This window comes from Oncorhynchus masou, chromosome 32, assembly GCF_036934945.1.
Source record: "Oncorhynchus masou masou isolate Uvic2021 chromosome 32, UVic_Omas_1.1, whole genome shotgun sequence".
In the NCBI taxonomy this organism is placed as follows: Eukaryota; Metazoa; Chordata; class Actinopteri; order Salmoniformes; family Salmonidae; genus Oncorhynchus; species Oncorhynchus masou.
Genome location: NC_088243.1, coordinates 43,164,993 through 43,191,777, shown reverse-complemented (window position 1 = coordinate 43,191,777; position 26,785 = coordinate 43,164,993). Strand labels below are relative to the sequence as shown.

Below are 26,785 nucleotides of genomic sequence, written 5' to 3'. Positions count from 1 at the left end.
TATTCAACCCCTTTTATTATGCCAAGCCAAAATACATTCAAGAGTAAAAATGTGGAACTCAACGCCAGAAACCGAGGTGTAAGAGAAAGATGGGGTGTAAAGTTATGCTGGCATTTCAGTGAGTGTACGATTTAAGATAATAAAAATCTCAAATCACATTTTATTTGTCACATGCGCCGAATACAACAGGTGTAGACTATCGTGAAATGCTTACTTACGAGCCCTTTCCCAACAATGTAGAGTTAAAAAGTTAATTATAATAAAACATTTGACAAAAAAGGAAATAGTAAAAATAACAATAACGAGGATATATACAAGGATTACCGGTCAAGTCAATGTGCAGGGGTACGAGGTATTTGAGGTAATTATGTACATGTACTCTAGTTAGGGGTAAAAGTGAGTAGGCAATTAGGCTAGATGATATACAGAGTAGCAACAGCGCATGTGAAGAGTGAAAGTGTGTGTGTTTAGGAGCATATGTAGTGCGTGTGTGTATGTATTGGGGTGTCAGGGTATTATATGTGAGTGTGTGGGTAGAGTCCTGTGAGTGTGCATAGAAACAGTGCAAGAGATTCACAGCAAAATAAAGGGGATCAACACATATTCCAGGTAGCCATTATAGTAATCATTAACTGTTCAGCAGTCTTATGGCTTGGGGGTAGAAACTGTTCTTGGGCACAGGGACTATTGTGTAATTTGTTTGAAACATGTCGGTATTACAGACTGGGTCAGGGAGAGGTTGAAAATGTCAGTGAAGACACTTGCAAGCTGGCCAGCGTATGCTTTGAGTACGCGTCCTGGTAATCCACCTGGCCCTGCGGCCTTGTGAATGTTAACCTCACATCGGCTACGGACAGCGTGATCACACAGTCGTCTGGAGAAGCTGGTGCTCTCATGCATGGTTCAGTGTTGCTTGTCTTGAAGCGAGCATAGAAGGCATTTAGCTCGTCTGGTAGGCTCGCTTCACTGGGCAGCTTGGAGCTGGATTTCCCTTTTTAATCTGTGATAGTTTGCACGCCTTGCCACATCTGACGAGTGTCAGAGCTGGCGTATGCTTAGTCCTGTATTGAAGCTCTGCCGGTTTGATGGTTCGTTGGAGGGTGTAGTGGATAAGCGTCTGGATTAGTGTTCCGCTCCTTGAAAGCAGCAGCTCTAGACTTTAGCTCAGTGCAGATGTTGCCTGTAATCCATGGCTTCTGGTTGGGATATATACAGTGCCCTGCGAAAGTATTCGGCCCCCTTGAACTTTGCGACCTTTTGCCACATTTCAGGCTTCAAACATAAAGATATAAAACTGTATTTTTTTGTGAAGAATCAACAACAAGTGGGACACAATCATGAAGTGGAACAACATTTATTGGATATTTCAAACTTTTTTAACAAATCAAAAACTGAAAAATTGGGCGTGCAAAATTATTCAGCCCCTTTACTTTCAGTGCAGCAAACTCTCTCCAGAAGTTCAGTGAGGATCTCTGAATGATCCAATGTTGACCTAAATGACTAATGATGATAAATACAATCCACCTGTGTGTAATCAAGTCTCTGTATAAATGCACCTGCACTGTGATAGTCTCAGAGGTCCGTTAAAAGCCCAGGGAGCATCATGAAGAACAAGGAACACACCAGGCAGGTCCGAGATACTGTTGTGAAGAAGTTTAAAGCTGGATTTGGATACAAAAAGATTTCCCAAGCTTTAAACATCCCAAGGAGCACTGTGCAAGCGATAATATTGAAATGGAAGGAGTATCAGACCTCTGCAAATCTACCAAGACCTGGTCGTCCCTCTAAACTTTCAGCTCATACAAGGAGAAGACTGATCAGAGATGCAGCCAAGAGGCCCATGATCACTCTAGATGAACTGCAGAGATCTACAGCTGAGGTGGGAGACTCTGTCCATAGGACAACAATCAGTCGTATATTGCACAAATCTGGCCTTTATGGAAGTGGCAAGAAGAAAGCCATTTCTTAAAGATATCCATAAAAAGTGTCGTTTAAAGTTTGCCACAAGCCACCTGGGAGACACACCAAACACGTGGAAGAAGGTGCTCTGGTCAGATGAAACCAAAATTGAACTTTTTGGCAACAATGCAAAACGTTATGTTTGGCGTAAAAGCAACACAGCTCATCACAATGAACACATCATACCCACTGTCAAACATGGTGGTGGCAGCATCATGGTTTGGGCCTGCTTTTCTTCAGCAGGGACAGGGAAGATGGTTAAAATTGATGGGAAGATGGATGAAGCCAAATACAGGACTATTCTGGAAGAAAACATGATGGAGTCTGCAAAAGACCTGAGACTGGGACGGAGATTTGTCTTCCAACAAAGCAATGATCCAAAACATACAGCAAAATCTACAATGGAATGGTTCAAAAATAAACATATCCAGGTGTTAGAATGGCCAAGTCAATGTCCAGACCTGAATCCAATCGAGAATCTGTGGAAAGAACTGAAAACTGCTGTTCACAAATGCTCTCCATCCAACCTCACTGAGCTCGAGCTGTTTTGCAAGGAGGAATGGGAAAAAATGTCAGTCTCTCGATGTGCAAAACTGATAGAGACATACCCCAAGCGACTTACAGCTGTAATCGCAGCAAAAGGTGGCGCTACAAAGTATTAACTTAAGGGGGCTGAATAATTTTGCACGCCCAATTTTTCAGTTTTTGATTTGTTAAAAAAGTTTGAAATATCCAATAAATGTTGTTCCACTTCATGATTGTGTCCCACTTGTTGTTGATTCTTCACAAAAAAATACAGTTTTATGTCTTTATGTTTGAAGCCTGAAATGTAGCAAAAGGTCGCAAAGTTCAAGGGGGCCGAATACTTTCGCAAGGCACTGTACATACGGTCACTGTGGGGACGTCGTCATCAATGCACCTATTAATTAAGCCGGTGACTGATGTGGTAAACTCCTCAAAGTCAGTCTGTGCAAGCAAAACAGTCCTGTAGCTTAACATCCACTTCATCAGACCACTTCAGTATTGAGCGCGTTACTGGTACTTCCGGATTGAGTTTGTTCTTGTAAAATCAGAAGGATAGAGTTCTGGTCAGATTTTCCAAATGGAGGGCGAGGGAGAGCTTTGTATGCGTCTGTGTGTGGAGTAAAGGTGATCTAGAGTTTTTTGGCCTCCAGTTCCACAGGTGACGTGATGATCGTGGACTTCAGGAAACAGCAGAGGGAGAACCCCCCTATCTACATCGAAGGGACAGTAGTGGAGAAGGTGGAAAGTTTTAAGTTCCTCGGCGTACACATCAAGGACACACTGAAATGGTCCACCCACACAGACAGCGTGGTGCCGAAGGCGCAACAGCGCCGCTTCAACCTCAGGAGGCTGAAGAAATTTGGCTTGTCACCAACAACACTCAAACTTTTACAGATGCACAATCGAGAGCATCCTGTCGGGCTGTATCACCGCCTGGTTCGGCAACTGCTCCGCCCACAATCGTAAGGCTCTCCAGAGGGTAGCATCACCGGGGGCAAACTACCTGCCCTCCAGGACACCTACACCACCCGATGTCACAGGAAGGCCAAAAAGATCATCAAGCACAACAACCCCCCGAGCCACTGCCTGTTTACCCACTATCATCCAGAAAGCGAGGTCAGTACAGGTGCATCAACACTGGGACCGAGAAACTGAAAAACAGCTTCTATCTCAAGCCTATCGGACTGTTAAACAGCCATCACTAACATTGAGTGGCTGCTGCCAACATACTGACTCAAATCTCGAGCCACTTTAATAATTAAACATTTGATGTAATAAATGTGTATCTAAATGTATATATGAGATGAGATGAGTAATGTAGGGTATGTAAACATTATTTAAAATGACTAGTGTATATACTGTACTCTATACCAACTACTGCATCTTGCCTATGCCGTTCGGCCATCGCTCATCCATATATTTATATGTACATATTCTTATTCATTCCTTTACACTTGTGTGTAAAAGGTAGTTGTTGTGAAATTGTTAGATTACTTGTTAGATATTACTGCATGGTCGGAACTAGAAGCACAAGCATTTCACTACACTCGCATTAACCATGTGTATGTGACCAATAGAATTTGATTTTGAATAGATTTGACATGAGGTAAAATTGATTTCCTGAATTGTCTTGTTTGCTTATGGTCCTATATAGCTTGTTGAATGTGGTCTTAGTGTCAGCATTGGTCTGTGGTGGTAAATAGACAGCCACAACAAAAACAACATATGTGAAAACTCTTGTTAAATAGTATGGTCTACAGCTTATCATAAGGTATTTTAACTCAGGCAAGTAGAACCTCAAGACTTCCTTAATATTAGAGATTGCACACCAGCTGTTGTTAACAAAAGAGACACACACCCAACCCCCTTGAGTTTACCCTTCTGTCCTGCCGATGTACAGAAAGAACAGCTAGATTTATATTTTCCATGTCCTTGTTCAGCCATGACTCGGAGAAACAGGATATTACAGTTCTTCAGATCACGTTGATAGGATAGTCTCGAATGGAGCTCGTCCAGTTTATGCTCCACTGATTGCACATTCGCCAACAGAACGGAAGGTAGAGGCGGTTTATCCACTCACAACGTAATCTCGTCAGGTATCCAGCACGCCATCCTCTATAACCCTGCCTCTTCTTTTTCAGAGACTCTGGGATTTAGGCCTGGTCTGGAATGAGCAGTATGTCCTTCGCCGAAGACTCTGAAGTAGAAATCCTCATCCAAATCGAGGTTAGTGATCTCTGTTCTTGGTGTTCAGAAGCTCTTTTCGGTCATAGAAATCGATGGAAGAAAACATTACATACAAAAAAAGTTACAAATCAGCACAATTAGCAAAATAGCACAATTGGTCAGGAGACAGTAAAAGTGCTGCTATTCCCTCCAGCGACATTAGGAGCGGGAGGAGGATAGGTCAGGGTCCTCAGTGGTCTTATGAAAGGACTTAAGCCCAAGAACGTGAGTGTATATCCCTCAACATGTATAGTAAGGTGTGTCAGGTCAACTGGTTGTAATTTGTATGATAAATTTGTGACTCTTGTATGATGGCAAAGAAAAATGACCATCCTTGGATGGACAAGAAATGTTTATTCTATTCTATTCTATGATGATGGAGAATAAATGGGTAGCCAGTTTACACTGGTCATATAATCAACCTATCAACATCCAGGTGATGAAGGATGGATATGACAGCTAGGACATTATCCAACTGTGGTGCCTTACAAATGGATCACTGAGCATTCTACCTGATGACTGGTAGAGAACAGCATTACACAGCTGTAGTCAGGGTGTTGCCCCCTTCCATTACAGCTAAAACATGCCACACTAGTACAGCACTGCTGATGACTTACACCACATGACCAAAAGTATGTGGACACCTGCTCGTCGAACATCTCATTCCAAAATCATGGGAATTAATATGGAGTTGGTCCCCCCCTTTGCTGCAATAACAACCTCTACTCTTCTGGGAAGGCTTTCCACTAGATGTTGGAACATTGCTGCGGGGACTTCCATTCAGCCACAAGAGCACTTGTGATGTGATGTCGGGCACTGATGTTGGGCGATTAGGCCTGGCTCGGAGTCGGCGTTCTCATTAATCCCGAAGGACAGTCAAGTTCTTTCACACCAATCTAGACAAACCATTTCTGTATGGACCTCGCTTTGTGCATGGGGGCATTGCCATGCTGAAACAGGAAAGGGCCTTCCCTAAACTGTTGCCACAAAACTGGAAGCACTGTAGCGTTAAGATTTCCCTTCACTGGAACTAAGGGGCCTAGCCGGATCATGAAAAACAGCCCCAGACCATTATTCTTCCTCTACCAAACTTTACAGTTGGCACTATGCATTTGGGCAGGTAGCGTTCTCCTGGCATCCGCCAAACCCAGATTCGTCCGACGGACTGCCAGATGGTGAAGCGTGATATATCACTCCAGAGAACGTTTCCACTGCTCCAGAGTCCAATGATGGCAAGCTTCACACCACTGTAGCCAAAGCTTGGCATTGCGCATGGTGATCTTAGGCTTGTGTGTAGCTGCACGGCCATGGAAACCCATTTTATGAAGCTCCGACTAACAGTTCTTGTGCTGACGGTGCATCCAGAGACAATTTGGACAGACTTCACGGCTGAGCAGTTGTTTCTCCTAGACATTTCCACTTCACAATAACAGCACTTACATATGACGGTGCCATGTTGAAAGTCACAGAGCCTCAGTAAGACCATTCTACTGCCAATGCTTGTCTATGGAGATTGCATGGCTGTGTGCTCAATTTTATACACCTGTCAGCAACAGGTGTGGCTAAAATAGCTGAATCCACTAATTTGAAGGGGTGTCCACATACTTTGGTATATATAGTGTACCTTTCCAGCACATCCACTCAGGGAGTTAAACACTGAGGGTATAGATAGAGCTCAAAAGGGGAAGTGGCCTAGTTATGAGTTATACGTAGATCGCACCTCTTGGCAAACACATTTAATTATATTGACTGTTGTGAACTACGCTAAGGGAGGCAGAACGCGGCTGGGGTTAGAGAACACAACGTACATTTTAGTGTTTGTTAGATTGAGGCCGTGATACATTAGCCTTGTAAACCAGCCTGATCACTTTGCTCACGTCTGTTTCAATTGAAGTACGCAGCTATAGATAAACGGGCAATCTGAAGTTCAAACAAAGCAGAAACCCTAACAGTTCCACGATTGTTTTGGTAAACAACTGAGTGATGGGGCTGGAGAAATTTACCCACCCTCAAATGTTTCTGTTTCACACGTCAAAACATTCATGCAGCACAATCAGGCATTGTATTTGACTGATTTAATAACACCCTAAGCTTATTGGGGAACGGCACCGCAGTACCTCCAGGCTCTGATCAGTCCCTACACCCAAACAAGGGCACTGCGTTCATCCACCTCTGGCCTGCTCGCCTCCCTACCACTGAGGAAGTACAGTTCCTGCTCAGCCCAGTCAAAACTGTTCGCTGCTCTGGCCCCCCAATGGTGGAACAAACTCCCTCACGACGCCAGGACAGCGGAGTCAATCACCACCTTCCGGAGACACCTGAAACCCCACCTCTTTAAGGAATACCTAGGATAGGATAAAGAAATCCTTCTCACCCCCCCTTAAATGATTTAGATGCACTATTGTAAAGTGGCTGTTCCACTGGATGTCATAAGGTGAATTCACCAATTTGTAAGTCGCTCTGGATAAGAGCGTCTGCCAAATGACTTAAATGTAATGTAAATGTAAATGAAGGGGATAAATTAAGCCAGAAGGGGATAAGAAGGGGATAAAACAGGAAAGAAACTAAGCTAAACCACTAAACTGTTTGTTTACAATTGCTTTAAAGGGTAATTATACACCAGAATCTACATTTGTCAGACCTCCAAAGTAGTCCAATGTAAATATGAGTCCACATTGCACACCATTGGTTGTGTGGATCCAGCTGACATGCCTTCACCCCAAATGCATGGATTAGATGAGCCCCGTAAATCCAGAAATTGCATGGTGCCTATCTTTTCCATTCATTTTAGAGCTTGTGGAGTTTTGCTGGATCTACAAAACAGATGGTCTGAGACGTGGATCCATCTTGACATCAAACTACTTTTGAGGTCTGAAAACATCTCACAAGATGTGACTTTGGAATTTAATGTCACTAACGTGTATTCCTATTTTACCCATATTTTACTTGTTAGTACTGCCTTGTTACATCAGATTTTGCACTGTTGCAAACAGAGTCCTTGATTAGATATGACTCACCTGTTCAAATATAAATGCCAATGTAAAAAATGACAGACAGAAGCAGATGACGTGATAAAACACATTGCAAATGTCTGAAACGCAATTATCATTTCAACACTGGTGAGAGAGCAAATGGGTCATTGGACTGAATTCCCTTTTCAATGGACCAGACAATGTCCTTGGTCTTTCGCTCAAACAATTGACCAGTTTGCTCGAGTGAATGTCATTATTAAATTAACCACAAGCCAGTGTAAACTGGAACATCAATATAAAACATTGGACCAACATTTGATCATTGGGTTCACATTGTTTGGGTTCACAATTTACATGAGTGCTGCTGAGCTGCGAGTTCCAGGCGCCCGCCCGCCCAGTCTAGTAAATTGAAATGAAATCCAATCCCGAGTTCATCCCGTTCCATAGTGACAGCCAAACCCCTCTGTTTTCCCTTACCAATGAACACCAAACAAAAACACTGCTGGTTTGGAGTGGACAGGCCCCTCTTATGTTCATCACAGAGGCAACAGGGTGTCAGGCTCCCCATCTCTTTCACTCTAATCTCTGCTCTGCCTAGCTCAGCCCGTGTTCGTGCATATCTAGGTCACCCAGGGCTGGCCTACTTAGTGCTTCCTGGGCTTACAAATTCTGAGAAACGTAATAATTCTGAGAAAAACGACAGAGAGACAGCCTGTCTGCCTGCTCTGTGTCTCCCTCTCACCCCATCATAAAAAGGCAAATGAAAAATGGGAGGAGACAGGAAAATAAAAAACGCAGCATGGCTGCGTGTGTGCACGGACTCGCAGAGAGAGAGGTCTTCAAATGAAAAGGGATCGCTTTTTTTTTTATAAACAAAAAACCTTTCCCTTTGAAATGGGGGTGTATTTGTTGCGTTGCCACGGTCATTGGTTTTAAAAGGTGAGGGCAGGAGGGGAGAGGAAAGCAGCGCAGGCGAAAGAACGAATGCAAAGGCCTTTACGATTTAGGCCATGTAACTAAGCCCTGGCTAATGTCATCGGCCCTCTGAATAAGCATTAAAGAAAAGAGCGAGGGGGAGGCGGGACTGGAATAAGCTAAACAGAATACCAATAAACAGGGAAGTCGAGCTCATCCTATGAAGCCCCCGTTGGAAAAACTATGAAAGTTGTTTGGAATAAAGGAAACAGCAGAGGGAGCAACCCTCCCCTATCCACATTGACCTGACAGCAGTGGAGAAGGTAGAAAGTTGTAAGTTCCTCGGCGTACACATCACGGACAAACTGAAAGGTTCCACCCACACAGACAGTGTGGTGAAAAAGGCGTAACAGCGCCTCTTCAACCTCAGGAGGCTGAAGAAATTTGGCTTGTTGCCTAAAACTCTCAAACTTTTACAGATGCACAATTGAGAGCATACTGTCGGGCTGTAATCACCGCCTGGTACAGCAACTGCACCGCCCACAACCGCAAGGCTCTCCAGAGGGTGGTGCGGTCTGCACAATGCATCACTGTGGGAAAACTATCTGCCCTCCAGGACACCTACACCACCCGATGTCACAGGAAAGCCAAAAAGATCACCAAGGACAACAGCTACCCGAGCCTCTGCCTGTTCACCCTGCTACCATCCAGAAGGTGAGGTCAGTACAGGTGCATCAAAGCTGGGACCGAGAGACTGAAAAACAGCTTCTATCTCAAGGCCATCAGACTGTTAAACAGCCATCACTAAACACAGAGGCTGCACAAAAATACAATATTTTATACCATCTATTAGATCTTGCCTATGATGCTCTGTCATTGCTCATCCATTTATTTATATGTATATATTCTTATTCCATTCCTTCACTTAGATGTGTGTATTAGGTAGTTGCTGTAGAATTGTTAGATTACATGTTAGATATTGCTGCACTGCGGAACTAGAAGCACAAGCATTTCGCTACACTCGCATTAACATCTGCTAACCATGTGTATGTGACCAATAAAATGTGATTTGATGATCGTGGATTGGTCTAATGTGGGAAATATAAACGGTGGTGAAAAATCAAGCTACACTACTTTCAGATCATTTCCATTTCAAACTGTTGAAACATCAGTTAACTGTGGCCTATATACGCAAGGCCTATTTTGTGGTTGTTTGCGAATAACACTTTGGTGAGATGGATGACCACAAATAGAGCTTCTACATGCACTGAAAATGTCCTCGTCGAGATTGATCCGTTTGTGATGTTGAGATTGTGATGCCTACAACACATAGGGGCATATTTGTTGGCCCAAATATCTCCACGGTGAACAAACGAGAGGAACCAACTGGCAAGACGTCTTGTTAACCTGTGGCGAAGGAAGCGTTCCAAAATAGCTTATTAGGACAAAGGTGAAAACTAGATCCACCTGAAACAAACCTAGGGCTCTAAAGGACTGAATATCAGCTGTCTTTGAATGAAAGGCAAATGTCAGTACAATGGAGCTCTCCGATTATCTTTTAAAGCTATACGAACGATCTAATGTTTTTTGAAACAGCTGACAGACATTTCCCTAATATTTGAGACTTGTTATTGAGTTTTTACCTGAAATTGTAACATTCTGAAATTGTCGCAATAGCGGAAACCTATCCTCCCCACCAAAGCATGTAAAATGTAGATCATACAAATAGGATATGTTTTTTCATTTGTAACATTGCGTGGTGATTTCAGAGGTGGCACCAAAAAAATCCCTTAAAGTACTACTCAAGTAGTTGTTTGGGGGTCTCTGTACTTTAAATATAAAATAGTAAATTTTGACAACTTTTACTTGTACTCCACTACATTCCTGAAGACAATAAGGTACGTTTTACTCCATACATTTCCTCTGACACAGCAAAGTACTCGTTAAATTTAGAATGCTTAGCAGGACAGGAAAATGGTCCAATTCGCGCACCTATCAAGAGAACATCCCTGGTCATCCCTACTGCCTCTGATCTGGCGGACTCACTAAACACATGCTTCATTTGTAAATTATGTTGTGTTGGAGTGTGCCCCTGGCTATCAGTAAATAAATAAAAAAAATACAAATTGTGCCGTCTGGTTTGCTTAATATAAGGAATGTGAAATGATTTTACATACTTATACTTTTTAAACAAAAGCATATTTTAGCAGTGACATGACTTTTGGTACTTGAGTAAAAGTAATTGGTTTAAATATACTTAAGTACTATTTTACTGAGTGACTTTCACTTGAGTCTTTTTCTATTAAAGATATCTTTACTTTTACTCAAGTATGGACGATTGGGTACTTTTCCCACCCCTGACTGCAGTTTAAAGTTTGTATGAGAGGGTTAAATCGTACATTTTTGATCGGCTAACGTTACTTGACGAAGACATGCTTTTAGCAACTCTGCTTAAGTCATGAAGCTAAAATGTAATGAGTGTAGCCACTGACCACTGATTAAAAGCGGTGGTTCGCGCTTTCAGTTTTGCGCGATTGCTGCCATCAATCTACGGTTTCTGGTTGGGGAAGGTTTTAATACTCGCCGTGGGTACAACATCAACGATGCACTTGCTAATAAACTCGCTCACCGAATCAGCGTACACGTCAATGACGCTATTCGGAACATATCCCAGTCATCATGATCAAAGCAATCTTGAAGCGTGGAATCAGATTGGTCGGGCCAGCGTTGAACAGACCTGAGCATGGGCGTTTCCTGTTCTAGTCAATAGGCTGGGAGCAACAAAATGGAGTCGTGGTCAGATTTGCCCAAAAGGAGGGCAAGGGAGGGCTTTGTATGTGACGCAGAAGTTAGAGTAACAATGATCCGGGATTTTGCCAGCCCGGGTCGCGCATTCAATATGCTGATAAACTTTAGGGAGCCTTGTTTTCAGATTAGCCTTGTTAAAATCCCAAGCTACAATAAATGCAGCCTCGGGATATGTGGTTTCCAGTTTACATAGAATCCAATGAAGTTCTTTCAGGGCCATCGAGGAATCTGCTTGGGGAGGGTATACACAACTGTGAATATAAGCGAAGAGAATTATCTTGGTAGATAATGCGGTCGGCATTTGATTGTAAAGAATTCTAGGTCAGGTGAACAAAAGGACTTCAGTTCCAGTACGTTGTTATGATAACACCACGACTCGTTTATCATAAGGCATACACCCCCGCCCACATCACCAAAGAGACGTTTGTTTCTGTCTGCGCAATGCGTGAAGAACGAAGGAGACTGTACCGACTCTGATAACGAATCCCAAGTGAGCTATGTTTCAATGAAGCAGAGAATGATGCAATCTCTGATGTCTCTCTGGAAGGCAACCCTTGCTCAGATTTCATCTACCTTGTTGTCAAGAGACTGGACATTAGCAAGTAGTATACTCGGGAGCGGTGGGCGATGTGCCCGTCTACGGAGCCTGACCAGAAGGCCGCTCCGTCTGCCCCTTCTGCGGTGCCGCTGTTTTGGGTCGCCTGCTGGGATCCGATCCATTGTCCTGGGTGTTGGACCAAACAGAGGATCCGCTTCGGGAAAGTAGTATTCCTGGTCATAATGATGGTAAGTTAACGTTGCTCTTATATCCAAGAGCAACGTCCCGGCTGTATGTAATAAGACTTAGACTGTTACCCCAGGAAATCTTAAGAAATAATAAAATAAAATAAAAAAATACTGCAGTTTCCTAAAAACGTGAAGCGAGGCGGCCATCTCTGTCGGTGCCGGATGTTTATGTGGATATATTGAAGCAACATCTCAAGACATCAGTCAGGAAGTTAAAGCTTGGTCGAAAATCGGTCTTCCAAATGGACAATGACCCCAAGCATACTTCCAAAGTTGTGGCAAATTGGCTTAAGGACAACAAAGTCAAGGTATTGGAGTGGCCATCACAAAACACCAACCTCAATCCCATAGAAAATGTGTGGGCAGAACTGAAAAAGCATGTGCGCGCAAGGAGGCCTACAAACCTGACTCAGTTACACCAGCATTGTCAGGAGGAATGGGCCAAAATTCACCCAACTTATTGTGGGAAGCTTGTGGAAGGCTACCTGAAACGTTTGACCCAAGTTAAATAATTTAAAGGCAATGCTACCAAATACTAATTGAGTGTATGTAAACTTCTGACCCATTGGTAATGTGATGAAATAAATAAAAGCTGAAATAAATCTCTACTATTATTTTGACATTTCACATTCTTAAAATAAAGTGGTGATCCAAACTGACCTAAGACAGGGAATTTTAACTCAGATTAAATGTCTGGAATTGTGAAAAACTGAGATTAAATGTATTTAGCTAGAGTGTATGTAAACTTCCAACTTCAACCTTATATGGATGGGTAGATGGATGACCCCCTCTGAGGTTGCCCTCCCTCTCACCTCTTCCTGGCGCAGGCCGTCAATGAGCTCCATGACCTTGGTGAAGTGGTGGCAGCGGTTGGAGTGGTCCACAATGTGAGTGGGGAAGGACTGGTTCTGCCAGTGTCTCCACTCCCACAGAGACAGCTCCCTGGTTGGCCCGCTGGAGAGCAGCTCCACCTACAGCCACATACACAACATAATCATAAAATATACCACTTAGCAGATATTATCCAAAGAGATAATGGGGCGGCAGGTAGTGGTTAGCTCGTTGGGCCAGTAACCGAAAGGTTGGTGGATCGAATCCCCGAGCTGACAAGGTAAAAATCTGACGTTCTGCCCCTGAACAAGGCAGGGCCACTGTTCCTAGGCCGTCATTGTAAATAAGAATTTGTTCTTAACTGACCTGGCTAGTTATATAAAGGCTAAATATTTTTTTTTAAATCTAAGATACGTGAGTGCATACATTTGTAGTGTGTGTGTGTGTGTGTGTGAGACTGGCCAATGTGTTTGATCCGTGCAAGAATTTAACCCATGACTCACCCGAGGTGGCGAGCCTTCCTGTTTTGAGAGGAAGCGGGACCGTCTTAGAATGGGTGGAGCCTCCCCCTCCCCCAGTTTCATCGTAGACTCCCAGTGAGTGAGCTCAGAGGGGCTAAGGAAGCCATCCTTCTTCGCACTCTCCTGGTGCCCGACTGGATCATTAAAACACAAGGGGGAAGCCGCCTTTATACTCCAAAGCAGAGAGAGGACCGTTGTCCGTCTTTCAACTGTTACAAAAGCTTACAATACAGGTACACGGAGAGCCAATACATACACTACCGTTCAAAAGTTTGGGAATGTAGAAATGTCCTTGCTTTTGAAAGAAAAGCAACATTTTTTGTCCATTAAAATAACATCAAATTAATCAGAAATACAGTTTAGATTTTGTTTATGTTGTAAATGACTATTGCAGCTTGAAACAGCAGCCCATTATCAGCAACCACCACTCCTGTGTTCCAATGGCACGTTGTGTTAATCCAAGTTTATCATTTTAAAAGGCTAATTGATCATTAGAAAACCCTTATGCAATTATGTTAGCACAGCTGAAAACATTTGTGCTGATTTAAAGAAGCAATAAATCTGGCCTTCTTTAGACTAGTTGAGTATCTGGAGCATCAGCATTTGTGGGCTCGATTTCAGGCTCAAAATGGCCAGAAACAAAGCACTTTCTTCTGAAACTCGTCAGTCTATTCTTGTTCTGAGAAATGTCCTTGCTTCATGTCTAAGTGACCCGTAACTTTTGAACAGTAGTGTATGTCAAATGAAAAATATTTAGTTAAATGCAAACACTGCTCTGCTCTGGACAAGATGCCCAAATATTTGGAGCACAGTGATAACACCACCAAGACTATTATCTATGAGAGTCTTTGCTGTCGGTTCGATTCAATCACAGACATACCAAGAGCCCCAGCCTCTCTTACCTAGATCATGCGAAAGAATAAAGGACTCACGTTGGCCCTCCAAGGAGTGGGACCTGTGCCCCCTCCAACCCCCGGCGAGCCGCCCGCTGCTCTCCCGGTGGTCAAACTGGCCACAGGTGATGTGCATCTTGTGCAGGGCGGGATGCACCCCGTCGGGCAGCATGCGGGGGTTGTGGGGGAACATGTGGAAACTGTGGCTGTTCCCCACAATAGACTTGTACACCCTGCGCTTGTTGCTCTGGCTCTGGTTGTAGGTCTGAGGGGGAAACAAAAGATGTCCGACAAAGAGTCGGTGGTTGCAGATTAGGGGGTCCGCGCTCAAAACAAAGAGCGTTTCAAAACGTAGTCAAGATGATTTAAAGCTATTTCATGCTTACAATGCGTTCAGAACGTATCCACACAGCCTGAATTTTAAAATGTATGAATTTTTGATGTGTCGTCACTGGCCTACACACAATACCCGATGGTGTCAAAGTGATTTGCTTAACAAGTCACATGATAAGTTGCATGGACTCACTCTGTGTGCAATAATAGTGTCTAACATGACCTTTTTAACTGACTACCTCATCTCTGTACCTCACACATGCAATTATCTAGAAGATCCCTCAGTCAAGCAGTGAATTTCTAACAGATTTCCAATGCCTCACAAAGACGGGCATCTATTGATAGATGGGTAAAAAAGGAAAAAAAAGACATTGAATATCCCTTTGAGAATGTTGCAGTTAATTACACTTTGTAAGATGTATCCATACACCCTGTCACTACAAGGATACAGGCGTCCTTCCTAACTAAGGGATTTCACCATACGGCCAATGGTGACTTTAAAACAGAGTTTCATGGCTGTGAAAGGGGAACACTAAGGATGGATCAACAACATTGTAGTTACTTCACAATACTAACCTAATTGACAGAGTGAAAAGAAGGAAGCCTGCACAGAATAACAAATATTCCAAAACATGCATCCTGTTTGCAACAAGGCACTGAATTGGTACTGCAGTAAATGTGGCAAAGCAATGAACTTTTAGTCCTAAATACAAACTGTTATGTTTGGGGCAAATCCGATACAACACAAACTTCTAAAAACATGTTTTCACGATTATGAGGTGTTGTGTGTAGATGGGCGAGAGGATATATATATATATATATGTATTTTTTTAAATCCACATTGAATTCCGGCTGTAACACAACACAATGGGGAATAAGTCAACGAGTATGAATACTTTCTGATAGCACTGTATCTGTTAATTCTAGACGCAACTCTAGAGCAAAATGTTTTTGGCGGTTGATCAATGGGTGACAAAACAGGATAGGCGTGGATTCTTAAAGCAGTGCCAGGTAACACAAAGTGCACTTGAGGATGTTTGGTCTATCTTCGCACAACAAAGGAAACCAATATAAACGGTGAGATGCCTGGGAAGGAGCCAGACACTTGTAAACACTAGACAGAGACTCCAGAGCCAAAATCCGTCAGACACAAAAGACTGGACCCGGTTGGGGGTTGTGGAATTTGGTATTTTGAAAGAGTGGAAACACAGCTAGGTCTAGAGCACACTTTATACCTCAGTGTCGCCCTCTCTCTATTCAACAGTCTAAATAAATAAATACGATGGAAAAAAATAAGGACATTCCATTGACCTGGTCCTAGTGCCGTCTTGCTAACCCTTATGTTAATTGTCATGCCAAACATAAACACGTTTGGAATGACAACAATCATAGGAATAACCGTAGAGGTACAGCGCAAACAGATGTGGGACCATTCCTAAGATTCCAAAGGCAGGAGTTGTCTCTCACTCTCTCCTCTCGTCCCTCGGCCAAGATGACCACTATGCGGCCCTGGCGTTTGCGTCCGGTGCGGCCCATGCGCTGAACCAGGCGGATGGGACTCTTCTGGGCGTCGAAGCACACGATGAGGTCCACCTCGCCGATGTCCAGCCCCTCCTCGCCCACGCAGGTGGACACCAGGGTGTTGAAGCCCCCCTCCCGAAACCTCCGCATCACCTTCGGTACAGAAATCGATACATTTTATCAGGATGACAGAAATGTTCACTGTGCCTGTATGTGAAGTCAATCACAAACATGTATGCCTGTGCTGTCAAGTCATGTGTTTCTAATGATTTAGTGGGTAAGAGCATGGTGATAGCAACACGAGGGTTGTGGAATCGATTCCAGCATGGGGTCAGGGCCACAAATACTGAATAGGAGTCACTGAATGGTGCTGAATTACCATATTTGCGCACACACACACACACCTGTGAATATATACTGTACTTTGTTTGCATCAATAAATTACTGAACCATTATACTGGTAATTGAATCCAGCACAGTTTAGGATTAAGGTAAATGTTTCCTTATACAGCAGCTCTCATGAAGGCACAGAGCTGAAGGCACAGTGCTACTGTACTCTGTGACACCATGTCCTCGGTGCCTCAGGGAGTTGAAGAGGAGCTGAGCAGGCCTATGCATTAACTGCGTGTCTCTGTACAAAACAGAGGCCTTAAACTATTCAGGAGTCGGGACCAATGCAATTTATCGACGACCTGCAGAGGAATGATACTTATGAGCAGCATAACATTTTGTGCTAAAGTACAAATGGGGGGGGGGGGGACCAGCTAGTTCTTCAAACGCTACTGTCGGCTATGTTCCTGTAAGTTAATGGTGGGTGCTACATTTAGTCTAGAGGCTAACAGTTTAGCGATTCAATTGATTTGCTGGTGGTTTTTGAAGAACATAAAACATATCATTTATATATAATCTTTACCTGAACTGGCTGCTTTCTTTCTTTATCGTAAATCGCCTTACCTTCTCCATTGTATACAGGCCTACCTACATTATGTTATACCTATGGTACAGGTGTGAAAATATATTTCTACCAGCACACCAGTCTCCCATACTATACCTATGCAAATTAATCAACAAAACTCTTTGGGTCTCCTTAACGTACATATTGTCATGAATTTTACTTGTGATTTCAACTTGAATGTGTTATTGTGTATGTATTGTAATATCCATGTATTTCAGTATATTTGACTGTCATGTGGATATCAGTACATTTAAATAAATAAATTAAACAAAATATTGGCAGCTCGCCAACACACAGTGACAAGACAGAGCAGGATGTGTTAACTATCTAAGCTAAGCATACACTCTGCCTGCCAGTCAGGAATAGAGAACGCCGAGGGCCTGAGAAGACAAGCCTAATATGGTCAATGTTGTAGCCGTCTCCAGGACACAAAAAAAAACACTTTAGCTTCAGTCAGAGTTGCTAAGCAACCACATTTTTGGATAACATTGAATGTTTGTGCCGTTTAGCTTTGCTCAATACAGGTATTTGGGAGGCACTTTCCAGTGTGTGTGTTTCCACGTTATCCTGGCGTTACCTTGAGCTTGTGTCATCAGTCTTGTCACCATGCATTCTGTTTTTTAGTATTTATCAAAATCAAATCGCATTTTATTTGCCACATGCGCCGAACACAACAGGTGTAGACCTTACAGTGAAATGCTTACTTTACAAGCCCTTAACCAACAACGCAGTTTTATGAAAAATAAGTGTTAAAGAAAATATTTACTAAAATAAAAAAAAACTCAAATGAAATGATACATTTTTTTTATTAAAGAGCGACAATACAATAACAGTAACGAGGCTATATACGGAGGTTACGGGTACAGAGTCAATGTGTGGCGGCGCGGGTTAGTCGAGGTAATATCAGACATCTTATTGAGGAGATAGGACGCATAGGAGGTAAGTGAAGAGAGGGGTTGTAACAAAGCAGCCGTAGGTCTGGGATTCAAAGCAACACGGCAACATACTCGCAGGCCTATGCACTGAAGGTGGTGGTCCAAAAGAGTTCTTCGACTGTACACATGGGGAAACCCTTTGAAGAACCCTTTGGAGTTACAGGTAGGACGCTTTGTGAAAAAGTTCTTCAAAGGGTTCTTCCATGTGGACAATCGAATAACCCCGTTAGGTTCTGGATAGAACATAGTGTTTTTACCTCCAGCTGCTCCTTCTGGGTGAACCCTTTGACCCCCTTCCCTGCCGAGGCCTGGCCCATAAAGGTCATGACTTTGACCAGGGGCAGGTGGCGATTTAACATGGCGGCAATCTCCTGCACACTCTCCCGGAACGACGAAAAGATCATCACACGTGTGCTCACTTCCTGGGGCCCAGAGCCTGGACCAATCAAAGAGGAGAGGGAAAAGAGAAAGAGGTTACTTACAACCAATGGAAAGGGGGCAACCAGCGCTCACTTCATGTAGTTGGAAGTTCAGTATACGTCTTAATTTCCTTTTAGGCAACATTTCCTACTGAAATACACACTGCATACATTTGGTTAGAGCCATCCTCAGTGCGTGTGTGCTCTTACAACCGATGAACTGCTTATTAAGTGCATCTGATACTACTCAAAGCAAATACGGACTAACAACACCTGAAGCACACTGACTTTAACCATGCCATTCAAGCCTGCGGTTTACCTCGGCTCTAGTTAAATATCTTAAAAGGATGAGTCATCGCTAAGAGTCGGGTGCAGTTAGTCGCTACTAACAAGAGAGTAAATTACCAGTGCTGGAGCTCTCAGCCCATGTTTTAAAGTGCCCTAGCACTACCTCCTCAAGCTTCTGCAGTTTAGGGTGGCTGTAGATGAAGGGCTCCTCGGGACCTGGAAGCAAAGCGCAATACACGGCAATCAGGTCTGTCAGGGCCCACGACACCCTTCATAATAAACATTCACAATTAGGAGAAGCATTGGTAACGCTTTTTTTTTTATTTTATTTTTTTTTTTTTTTTTACAGCCAGCTGTTGAACAGGTAGTTATTTAGAAACGACTTGTTACAACGGTATTTGACTAATAATTGCGTAATAATTACACTCTGGTTTCTTTGAGATTCATCGACACAAGCATCACTATGCACCATTTGGTACCAGGTAGTTCTTTGAAGTAAGTACCAAAAAAATACTTAATGTTACCACAGTTTCTTAGTATTCACCAAGTAAATACCAGGAAAGTACCAGCCTGGCTGTAAAATAAAGTGTTATCATGTGGCTTCAAAAACTGTAGGAACAGGGCTGTAGGAACGGTATCCTACCGGTGGGCTTTACAAACATGGCCGCCATCTCCTGGTACAGGTCCATGAAGGTGGCGTTGCGCTGTAGCTCGTTCCTGGCTCGAGACTTCTCTGAGTTGGCATAAATAGAGAAATCACCTGAGCAGAATGCAAGCTATCACTTGAGTGAGTGAGTGAGTGAGTGAGTTGCCTACTACCTACCTTTGGTGCCATCCATGATGCCCTGGACATAGAGGAAGAGGGAGCGCAGGCCCATTTGGAGCAGCAGCTCATAGCCATGGTACAGGCTGATACACAGGGCAAAGTCCCCCTCCAGAGCCCCTTGCTGAGCCCCCTGTTAACAGCCAGGACCACAAAGAGAGGGTTAACGTGCGTAGCTTGACTTAATTTGACAGCAAGACATAATATGTAATCGATTTGCAAGTCAATTTGACATTGGATTTCCATCGCAAAACAGCTTGATCATAGAAGAAAATGAATAGGGGTTACTCTGAGGACATTCCTGCTCCAAAAAAAGATGAGCATTGGTTGGCTATGTGTTACAAAATGTTCATAAAGTTATTAAAAGTATAGTGTAAGTCAAGGATTGCCTTTCTCTCTCTGTGTGTGTGTTGGTGTGTGGTGGCACTGTGTGCCTGCATGCATCCGTGTGTATACCGCACCATGACGTGGGGCGGAGGGTTCTTGCGGAACTGTTCCCGGGCCAGGATGAGCTGGTACTTGGTGAGGGAGCGCAAGTCACGGCGAGACATCGCCCTGTTCTGGATCAGACGGCCCGTGAACCGTTCCAGTACCTGGAACAACAATGGGCGACACAGACAGGATAAGTTGAGCGCCTATTTCAACAAACGCAATACAAAACCGAGGAAGGCTCTGCAATTATCTGTTCCCTATTTCAGAACGAGGCAGATTTTTTAAAATGTTTGTGGCCACAATATTCATATCCTTTAATCTTCCCAGCAGGAGATTGAAAACTCCAACATGAATCCCTGGAACCAGTGTGACTGCAATTATTCAGAATAAGACAAGTCAATTATAGGCTGGTATAGAAGAAAAATAAGAAAAGAATGCTTTGTATGGAGTCCTCGATTCACATAAGTCGCTACTCACATTATTTACAGAACCGATAATTCCAGTGACCTTTTACATCGCAAAAGCATATTAGAAAGATACCATTCGAATATATTTTTGTCACACACACAAGACAAACACATTAGGGAGGATTTCCCCCAATCAAATTTCAACCGATTGGACATAGTAGTCATAGACTGTTTTCTCTGCTACCGCACGGCAAGCGGTACAGGAGCGCCAAGTCTAGGTCCAAGAGGCTTCTAAACAGCTTCTACCCCCAAGCCATAAGACTCCTGAACTCCTGAACATCTAATCAAATGGTTACCCAGAGTATTTGCACCCCCCCCCCCCCCTGCCTCTTCTACGCTGCTACTCTCTGTTATTATCTATGCATAGTCACTTTAATAACTTTACCTACATGTACATATTACCTCAATTACCTCGACTAACCGGTGCCCCCGCACATTATCTCTGTACCGGTACCCCCTGTATATAGCCTCGCTATTGTTATTTTACTGCTGCTCTTGAATTATTTGTTACTTTTATTACTGACTTTTTTTGTTTGTATTTTCTTAAAACTGCATTGTTGGTTAAGGGCTTGTAGTAAGCATTTCACTAAGGTAAATTAAAACTGTAAATTCAGCGCATGTGACAAATACAATTTGATTTGGCATGGGTCCCCAGATCCTCAAAAGGTTCTACAGGTGCACCATCGAGTGCATCCTGACTGGTTGCATTATTGCCTGGTATGGCAACTGCAGAGGGTAGTGCGTACGGCCCAGTATATCACTGGCGCCAAGCTTCCTGCCATCCAGGAACTATATACTAGGTGGTGTCAGAGGAAGGCCCAAAAAATGTCTAAGACTACAGTCACCCAAGTCGTAGACTGTTCTTTCTGCTACCACACACAAGATTGTGTTCAGGTCTGGGCTTTGGCTGGGCCACTCAAGGATATTCAGAGACTTGTCCTGAAGCCACTCCTGCATCGTCTTGGCTGTGTGCTTAGGGTCGTTGTCCAGTTGGAAGGTGAACCTTCATCCCGGTCAGAGGTCCTGAGTGCTCTGGAGCAGGTTTTCATCAAGGATCTCTGCACTTTGCTCCGTTCAACTTTCCCTTGATCCCGACTAGTCTCCCCGTCCCTGCTTCTGAAAAACATTCTCCCATCTCCACTGAGGAACCCTGTCAGAGTGACCATCTGGTTCTTGGTCAACCCCCTGACCAAGGTTCTTCCCGCCAGATTGGTAAGTTTGGCCGGGCAGCAAGCTCTTGGAAGAGTCTTCGTGGTTCCATCAAATGCTGCAGAAATGTTTTGGTACCCTTCCCAGATTTGTGCCTACACAATCCTGTCTCTGAGCTCTATGGACAATTCCTTCAACCTCATGGCTTGGTTGAATTTACCACAGGTGGACTCCAATCAAATTGTAGAAATATCTCAGGGCCTCCCGGATGGCGCAGTAGTCTAGGGCACTGCATCGCAGCGCTAGCTGTGCCATCAGAGACTCTGGGTTTGCGCCCGGGCTCTGTCGCAGCCGGCCGCGAATTGGGAGGTCCGTGGGGCGACGCACAATTGGCCTAGTGTCGTCCGGGTTGGAGAGGGTTTGGCCGAGAGGGATATCCTTGTCTCATCGTGCACCAGTTACTCCTGTGGCGGGCCGGGCGCAGTGCACGCTAACCAAGGTCGCCAGGTGCACGGTGTTTCCTCCAACACATTGGTGCGGCTGGCTTCTGGGTTAGATGAGCGCTGTGTTAAGAAGCAGTGCGTCTTGGTTGGGTTGTGTTTCGGAGGACGCATGGCTCTCGACCTTCGTCTCTCCCGAGCCTGTACAGGAGTTGTAGCAATGAGACAAGATAGTAATTACTAACAATTAGACAACATGAAATTGGGGAGAAAAGGGGGTACATTTTTAACAAATTAAAGAAATTGTAGAAACATCTCAAGGACGATCAATGGAAACAGGATACACCGGAGCTCAATTTCGAGTATAGCAAAGGGTCTGAATACTTATGTAAATAAGGTATTTCTGGGGGGGGTTAATACATTTGCAAAAATTTCTAAAAAACTGATTTTGCTTAGTCATTATGGGGTATTGTGTATAGAAAATATTTATTGAATCAATTTTAGAATAAGGCTGTAAAGTAACAAAGTGTGGAAAAAGTCATGGGCCCACAAAGCTCATCACTAAGCAAAGGACCCTGGGACTGAAGGGTAGGCAACAACATCTCCACCCCACTGATCCTCAACACTGGGACCCCACAAGGGTGCGTTCTCAGCCCTCTCCTGTACTCCCCGTTCACCCATGACTGCGTGGCCATGCACGCCTCCAACCCAATCATCAAGTTTGCAGACGACACTACAGTGGTCGGCTTGATAACCAACGACGAGACGGCCTACAGGGAGGAGGTGAGGGCCTTCGGAGTGTGGTGTCAGGAAAATAACCTCACACTCAACGTCAACAAAACAAAGGAGATGATCGTGGACTTCAGGAAACAACAGAGGGAGCACCCCCCTATCCAAATCATTGGGACAGTAGTGGAGAAGGTGGAAAGTTTTAAGTTCCTCGGCGTACACATCACGGACAACCTGAAATGGTCCACCCACACAGACAGCGTGGTGAAGAAGGCGTTACGGCGCCTCTTCAACATCAGGAGGCTGAAGAAATTTGTCTTGTCACCAAAAACACTCAAACTCTTACAGTTGCACAATCGAGAGCATCCTGTCAGGCTGTTTCACAATCTGGTTCGGCAACTGCTCCGCCCACAACCGTAATGCTTTCCAGAGGGTAGCATCACCGGGGGCAATCTACCTGCCCTCCAGGACACCTACACCACCCGATGTCACAGGAAGCCCAAAAAGATCATCAAGGACAACAACCACCTGAGCCACTGCCTGTTCACCCATTATCATCCAGAAAGCGAGGTCAGTACAGATGCATCAAAGCTGGGACCGAGAGACTGAAAAACAGCTTCTATCTCAAGGCCATCAGACTGTTAAACAGCCATGACTAACATTGAGTGGCTGCTGCCAACATACTGACTCAAATCTCCAGCCACTTTAATAATTAAAAATTGGATGTAATAAATGTATCAGTAGTCACTTTAAACAATGCCACTTTATATAATGTTTACATACCCTACATTACTCATCTCATATGCATATACTGTACTCTATACCATCTACTGACGTTCGGCCATTGGTCATCCATTTATTTATATGTACATATCCTTATTCATTACTTTACACTTGTGTGCAAAAGGTACTTGTTTGATATTACTGCATGGTCAGAACTAGAAGCACAAGCATTTTGCTACACTCGCATTAACATCTGCTAACCATGTGTATGTGATCAATAAAATTTGATGTCTGTTGACAATATAATGGCATGATCCACAGTGGGTGAAGATCAGAGCCACATCTCTTTATTTGACTCTGGCAAAGGTGTTTTATAGTGCTGCAGCCATAGAAATCCATGAGTTTAATTGCTAGGGTTAGAGGCCCATTAAGCCCCTTCTACAGATTCTATTTCTATGGCTGCATCCACGCCGCCCAAAAATTAAGGTACAAGATGGCGCCAATAGACATGGTCACCCTGTTCATGGCTCCTAAGCAACTTTGTTACAAGCATTTCGCTACACTCGCAACAACATCTGCTAAATATGTGTATGCGAACAATACATTTTAAAAATTATTTGAACAATAAAAGATCCCCTGAATCAAAACCTGCTTTGAGCAGTTGTGTCTGTCACTTGTGTGTACGTTTATGTTTAGTGCGCGATGACAGACCAAACATTCAGGTTTTTTTTCTCTTCTCTTCTGGGTTTTCTCCCAAACATTCTGTGTTAATTTGCCACCAGCATCATCTCATCTGCGCTTCTGCCAAAATTTCACACAGCAGATGTCAGGACTCATGGTTGGTGCAGGGTACCAAACACAGACAGACTGTGCATGTTTCCATGCCCAATGCATTACTTATTTCTAAGTTTACTGAACAAAAATAAACGCAACATGTAAAGTGTTGGTATCATGTTTCATGAGCTGAAATAAAAGATCCCAGAAATTTCCATATGCATAAAAAGCATACTTCTCTCAAATGTTGGGCGCAAATTTATTTACGTCCCTGTTATTGAGCATTTCTCCTGTGCCAAGATAATCCATCCATCCAGGTGTTGCATATCAAGAATCTGATTAAACAGAATGATAATTATACAGGTGCACCTTGTGCTGGGGACAATAAAAGGCCACTTTAAAATGTGCAGCTTTGTCGTCTCACAAAACAATGTCACAGATGTCTCAAGTTGAGGGAGCGTGCAATTGGCAGCTGATGAAACTGGGTTTACGCAACTGAAGAATTTCTTCAAACTGTCAGAAACTGTCTCAGGGAAGCTCATTTGCATGCTCGTTGTCCTCACCAGGGGTCTTGACCTGTAGCGTCGCTAGCTGATGTCAACGTTGTGAACAGAGTAACCCATGGTAGTGTTGGGGTAATGGTATGGGCAGGCATAATCTACAGACAACGAACACAATTGCATTTTATCGCTGGCAATTTGAATGCACAGAGATACCGTGACAAAATCTTGAGGCCCATTGTCCAGTCATCCACTGCCATCACCACGTTTCAGCATGATATTGCACGGCCCCATGTCGCAAGGATCTGTACACAATTCCTGGAAGCTGAAAATATCCCAGTTCCTCCATGGCCTGCATTCTCCCCAGACACGTCACCCATTGAGCACGTTTGGGATGCTCTGGATCGACGTGTACGACAGCATGTTCCAGTTCCCGCCAATATCCAGCAACTTCGCACAGCCATTGAAGAGGAGTGGGAAAACATTCCACAGGTCACAATCAACAGCGTGATCAACTCTATGCGAAGGAGATGTGTGTCACGCTGCATGAGGCAAATGGTGGTCACACCAGATACTGATTGGGTATCTGATCCATGCCACCTTTTTTTTAAAAGGTATCTGTGATCAACAGATGCATATCTGTATTCCCAGTCATGCAAAATCCCAAAATTAGGGCCTAATGAATTTATTTAAAATGGACTGACTTCCTTATATGGAACTGTAACTCAGTAAAATCTCTGAAATGGTTGCATGTTGCGTTTATATTTTCGTTCAGTGTAGTATGCTAGTGACCGTCCGTTGACCTGAAGAAAAGTCATAGGTAAAGCAAGTGAATTAAAGGTGAAGCAACAGGGCAAGGTGCACAGGGGGTGGGGGCCCTGGGTGCACATTTTGGTTTTGCCCTAGCACTACACAGCTGATTCAAATAACCAACTCATCCTCAAGCTTTGATTATTTGAATCAGCTGTGCAGTGCTTCAACCAAAACGTGGATAATTTTTTTTATTCTCATTATAACCCATATATTATCATTATAGTCTAAGGACCAGCTTTCCCATGAGCTCCATTTCAGACACCCACCAGTTGGCAGACAGAACTCATGAGCTGCAGGAACGGGAGGATGGTGAGTACTGCAACCCACAACACTGACAGCTCGTGTTCATATACAGTGGCATTATGAAGCCATTCAAATTCAGTGGAAGGAAAGAGAAGATAAGCGGAGTGGGCGGGGAATCGTTGAGTGAAGCGAGTATGCGCCTTGGAGCTGAACAGGGACTAGTTGGAGAAAGCGGAATTTTATGCAAATCTTCCGCGATATCACGGCGTGAGTGACCAATCGAAGCTCGCCATAACTTTCAGCCCATACTGGATTTGCTGACAATGGCTGTTGATACCAAGCTCTACCTAGGTTGCTTGCTAGCACCCCCATGAAGGCAAAGCCAGCATGGCTAGCCGAGTGCCACTAGTACAGTCTATCTTGGCCGTGAGGCTTACAGAGCAAACTCGGTGAAGGAGCTCTCTCCTCATTGGCTGAGTGAGTGTGGCGTTAGGTGAGGTGGGAGACAATCGAGTGGCCTTTCTTCTTTGTAGCTTTTAATTTACAGGCCAATACACTGCTGCATGTCTACAATGGATGCCGATGCACAGGATCTGTGTCATGGCCCAAGTTAGATGAGATAATTATCACCGCAAGTGAAAGTGGTCAAGAGGTCAACAGGCTTAACTTGACTGTAAATAAACTTGTTTTTTGGGATTGCAGCCCTACTTTAGGGCCAAGTTACCCCAGATGAGGACTGACTGACCAGCTGGTTTTGAGTGTGCCCCATGTATCACATTACAGAGCAGAAGATTATATAAAATGT

At 43.9% G+C, this 26,785-nt stretch overlaps 1 protein-coding gene across 2 annotated transcripts in view; it reads right to left on the bottom strand.

Moving 5' to 3' along the window:
- The window catches only part of fancm (FA complementation group M), a 75,872-nt gene that overhangs the window by 22,578 nt on the left and 26,509 nt on the right, over window positions 1-26,785 (bottom strand). For both annotated transcript variants that reach the window (XM_064954198.1, XM_064954199.1), the window contains exons 5-13: window positions 20,172-20,303; window positions 19,711-19,843; window positions 19,531-19,620; window positions 19,005-19,103; window positions 18,438-18,616; window positions 16,237-16,443; window positions 14,476-14,701; window positions 13,526-13,677; window positions 13,004-13,162 (exon numbers count right to left, since the gene is read on the bottom strand). In XM_064954198.1, the coding sequence (XP_064810270.1) occupies window positions 13,004-13,162; window positions 13,526-13,677; window positions 14,476-14,701; window positions 16,237-16,443; window positions 18,438-18,616; window positions 19,005-19,103; window positions 19,531-19,620; window positions 19,711-19,843; window positions 20,172-20,303 (1,377 nt within the window). The remainder of the gene's footprint in view (window positions 1-13,003; window positions 13,163-13,525; window positions 13,678-14,475; window positions 14,702-16,236; window positions 16,444-18,437; window positions 18,617-19,004; window positions 19,104-19,530; window positions 19,621-19,710; window positions 19,844-20,171; window positions 20,304-26,785) is intronic.